At 38.5% G+C, this 4,207-nt stretch overlaps 1 protein-coding gene across 1 annotated transcript in view; it reads left to right on the top strand.

The window, feature by feature from the left end:
- The first annotated feature begins 247 nt into the window (after nucleotides 1-247).
- LOC109918406 (tetratricopeptide repeat protein 28-like) overlaps nucleotides 248-4,207 on the top strand; it is a 153,607-nt gene continuing 149,647 nt past the window's right edge. The window contains exon 1 of the mRNA XM_048611636.1: nucleotides 248-408. Within this exon, the coding sequence (XP_048467593.1) occupies nucleotides 326-408 (83 nt within the window). The 5' untranslated portion in view covers nucleotides 248-325. The remainder of the gene's footprint in view (nucleotides 409-4,207) is intronic.

The following is a 4,207-nucleotide window of genomic DNA, read 5'->3' as shown; positions in this document are numbered from 1 at the left end:
TTGAGCAGGTCACTGTGGGTGAAATAATGTCATTCATTCAGATTTTGAAAAAACATCAGTATGGCCTCTTATCTAAAATAAAATTGTAGATGTAACCAAAACGTTTTCAGGTTTTCCTTGATATTGGTGCACATCCTCAAAAATTTAACTGAAGGAGTCTGGGACTGCACGCCACTGTAATTATTGATAGCAGCTTTCTGATCCCCAGAGTAATGCTGCACTTGTCTTCCTATCTCCTCTTGCAGGAATATTAAAGTTTCATGAATGCTATTTGGGTGATGGCCTGGCAGAAAACAATGATTTGAATGAAACAAGCAGCATCAACATGCAGGCTTCCAGTTTCTCTACCCTCGAACAGTATGTGACCAATGTTCGAGAAGCTCTCGGTGTTGACTCCTACTATACCAGGTAATGTTTTCATTTCTTTTGAGGGTAATTATTGATTTTGACATCCTCTCTGTGTTTAAGACGTCATTCTCACTTTGCTTCTTTCAGAGACAGATTGAAAGGCAGTCACAAAGTGCTTTGTTACATTTATGTTTGAGATCATTAAAATTTGCGAGTGTCAGCCCTTTGCAGTTACCGTTGTAATGCATCGAAACACTCGCACTTGTTTCACTCTTTACACTTTGCTGCCATTTGTTATGGTTTGTTTGAGCTTCTTTTTCATGAAGCATTAAATATTAAAGCGCAATAAAAGCAGAAGTGTGGAGGAGCAAATCTGTTCATTTATCCATCTCATCCTGCAGTATAAGTCCATAAACAGTACCAGTATAACTGGGTTTCCCTATTCCTCTTCCTGCATTTTTCCAAGAACATTCCTATACTGAGTTGAAATATGATTTTTTAAACTAGAGTTATAGAGTCATACAGAACAGAAACAAACCCTTCGATCCAATTCATCCGCACCAACCAGATATCCAAATCTCAGAATCACAGAATCCCCACAGTGTGGAAACAGGCCATTCGGCCCAACAAGTCCACACTGTCCTCTGAAGAACATCCCACCCAGACTCATTCCCCTAATTTCCTGTGTCTAATCCAGCTAACCTAAACATCCCTAGACAGTATGGGCAATTTAGCATGGCCAATCCACCTAGCCTGCACATCTTTGGACTGTGGGAGGAAACCGGAGCGCCCAAAGGAAACCCACACAGAGACGGGGAGAATGTGCAAACTCCATACAGACAGTCACCCGAAGCTGAAATCGAACCTGGGTCCCTGGCGCTCTGAGGCAGCAGTGCTAACCACTGAGCCACCGTGCTGCCCATCTGAGCTAATCCCATTGCCAGTATTTGGCCCATATCCCATTGAACCCTTTCTAGTCATACACCCATTCAGACACCTTTTAAGTGTTGTAATTGTACCCGCCTCCATCATTTTCTGTGGCTGCTCATTACATACATGCATTGCCCTCTGCGTGAAAAAGTTACCCCTTGGATCCTGGTTAAATCTTTCCCCTTTCACCTTATCAATCTATGCTGTCTACTTTTGGACTCCCCCACCTTAGAAAAAAGACCTTGGCTGTTCACCCTATCTATGCCCCTCATGATTTTATAAACCTCTATAAGGTCACCCGTCGGCCTCCGGCGCTTGAGGGAAAATAGCCCCAGCCTATTAAGCCTCTCCCTATATCTCACACCCTCCAGTCCCGGCAACATCTTTGTAAATCTTTTTTGCACCCTCTCAAATTTAACAACATCCTTCCTATAGAAGGGTGACCAGAATTGTACGCAGTATTCCAGAAGTGGCCTCACCAATGTCCTGTACACCCGCAACATAACATCCCAACTCCTGTACTCAGTGTTCTGACCAATGAAGGCAAGTATGGCAAATCAGATAAACAAGATATATTGTGATTGAAAAGATTAAAGGTAGAGTCACTGATTTCCAGTTTTCCCAGAAATGATTAAATTCTAAAATATAATCTGAAATATAATTCTTAACTCTTATGAAATAAAAACAAAGTTTAATGCACTTAACCACCATAAACTAATGGATTCTGTAAAATAAAACACAATTTTATCCTTTCAGTCACAACAAAAAGTAAGTTGCTCAAAGATATTGTATAAATTAGTAACTCATTAAAGCCCATTGTAAACAAATAGTGTTAATATCCTTATGATTTCTATTTGTATAGTTTGGGATATTTTTGGTATAGCTGCCAACTTCCTTATCCATCTCAGTGCATCCAGCCACCCAGCCAGCCCACTTACCAAGTATTCCCATTTTTCTATGTTACCATTCCTGCTTTCAATCCATCTTTGCTGAGTCCCCTTGGTTGGTGAACTTAGCAAAGAATCCTCAGTATTTCTGTCTTATCTGCTAAATCTAAGTGTATTGTATTCTAGATGTTCACCCTTGTCTGCTTAAATATTTTGCAAGCTGGCCCAACTTATCTTCTGGCTTAACCAAATATGTCTGAATCAGAAGTTCATAGGTTCAGTCCCACTCCATAGATTTGAGCATTTGATAATGGCAATTCAATTCAGTACATAGGAATAGAAGTAGACCATTCAATCCTTCAGTGATACCATGGTTAATCTGTTGCCTTACTCCATATAACTGTTTTTGGCCTGTATCCCTCAAAACATTTGCTTAACAAAATTATCTATGTCAGATTTAAAATTAACAACTGATCCTACATCCACTGTCATTTGTAGAAGAGAAATTCCAAACCTCTACCACCCTTTGTCTGTCAGAGTACTTCCTAATGTCTCTTCTGAACGGTCTGTCCCTAATTCTCAAATAATGCCCCCTAGTTCTAGAATCCCCAACCAGTGGAAATGGTTTATCTTCATCCACCCTGTTTTTTTCTGTTAATAACTAGAAGACTTCGATCAGATCACCTCTTAACCTTCTAAATTCTGGAGAATACTGTTCTAATTTGTATACTGTCTCCTTATAACTTAGCCCCTAAAGTCCAGTTATCATTCTTGTAAACCTATGTTGTACTCCTTTCAAGGTCAATATACCCTTCCTAAGATGTGGTGTATAACTCCAGTCCCACCAGCCCTGAAACAAAATTCCAGTCTCTGAAAGCTTCCTCTCTAAATAAATCTTCTTTCAAAGATTCTGTATTTTTCCTTCCCTTATCCAATCTTTACTCGATTCACTAAGCACTTTTTGTCAATTGCCTTGTGATAATTTTCTGCATAGAAAGGTTATATAAATGCAAGTTGTTATGGTAATTATTGTTTGGAGTATTATACTACATTGGGGGAATGTGCTGGAAATCATGTCTGCTATTCCTGGCGTTATCACAAAGTTAAAGTTAAGATTTTTAAAAGAATGCAAAAGTTCCACAATTTATCTTGCTTGCACACCTATGATGTTTGAAGACATGGACCAAGTTTTTGTAGTTAACCAAAATTAATATTTATTACAATAAGTAAACAGTAGCTACAGATAAACATTTATGAACCATTACCATATACCACTACAAATTAAAACTCTGATTCCTTTGCAAACTCCCCAATGTTATGGACCAGACCAAACACCGTCAAGATATTCGTAAGATAATCTAGACCCTAACTTTTGATTATTTAAAAGGGAAGTGTAAGGTGCTGCATTCCAGATGCAATTCGATTAGTCAAACTACCAGATTTGAAGTAAAACACACTATATTCATATCTTCTAGTTAAAATACAACAAAATAAAGAATAAAAGAAATGCATTGGCTTAGCTTTAACTCTAGTGGAAAACTTAACAAAATAATAGACTAGTTAGCTACTAAACAGCAACTGTTCCAATATAACAATATCCCATAAACACACGCTTGGCAAAAGGCAAATTCAGAACAAAGATTGTTTCATGTGCAACACTGACAGCCTAAGACAAAAAGCATCAAGAGAACTCTGAGAAAGTACATCAGGGAGAGATTACTGTAGCAACAGACCCAACAACAACTGCTGCTCAAAAAACTCAGAAACTAAGAATCCTGGTTCTGCAGGAGCTTGACCACACCCATTCATGCTACTTCTATTGTTCTACCTTTCAAAAAAAAACCAAGGCCTCACAAGCTGTTTACTTCATGAGTTTTCAATAAACATCTCAACATGTACATCTTAAAACCTTTCTCTTTAAAAAAAAAAGGACAACATATACCCCTTAAAGCCATAGTATTGTCACAACCATGTATCTACAGACACAGGCAGGCAACAAACATGGGTGTTACGGACAGAAGGAATAACTGGAAAGGCTGAGA

Source organism: Rhincodon typus, chromosome 24 (genome assembly GCF_021869965.1).
Source record: "Rhincodon typus isolate 14 chromosome 24, sRhiTyp1.1, whole genome shotgun sequence".
In the NCBI taxonomy this organism is placed as follows: Eukaryota; Metazoa; Chordata; class Chondrichthyes; order Orectolobiformes; family Rhincodontidae; genus Rhincodon; species Rhincodon typus.
The sequence above is the reverse complement of the archived record's forward strand: the minus strand, read 5'-3'. Positions and strand labels throughout refer to the sequence as shown.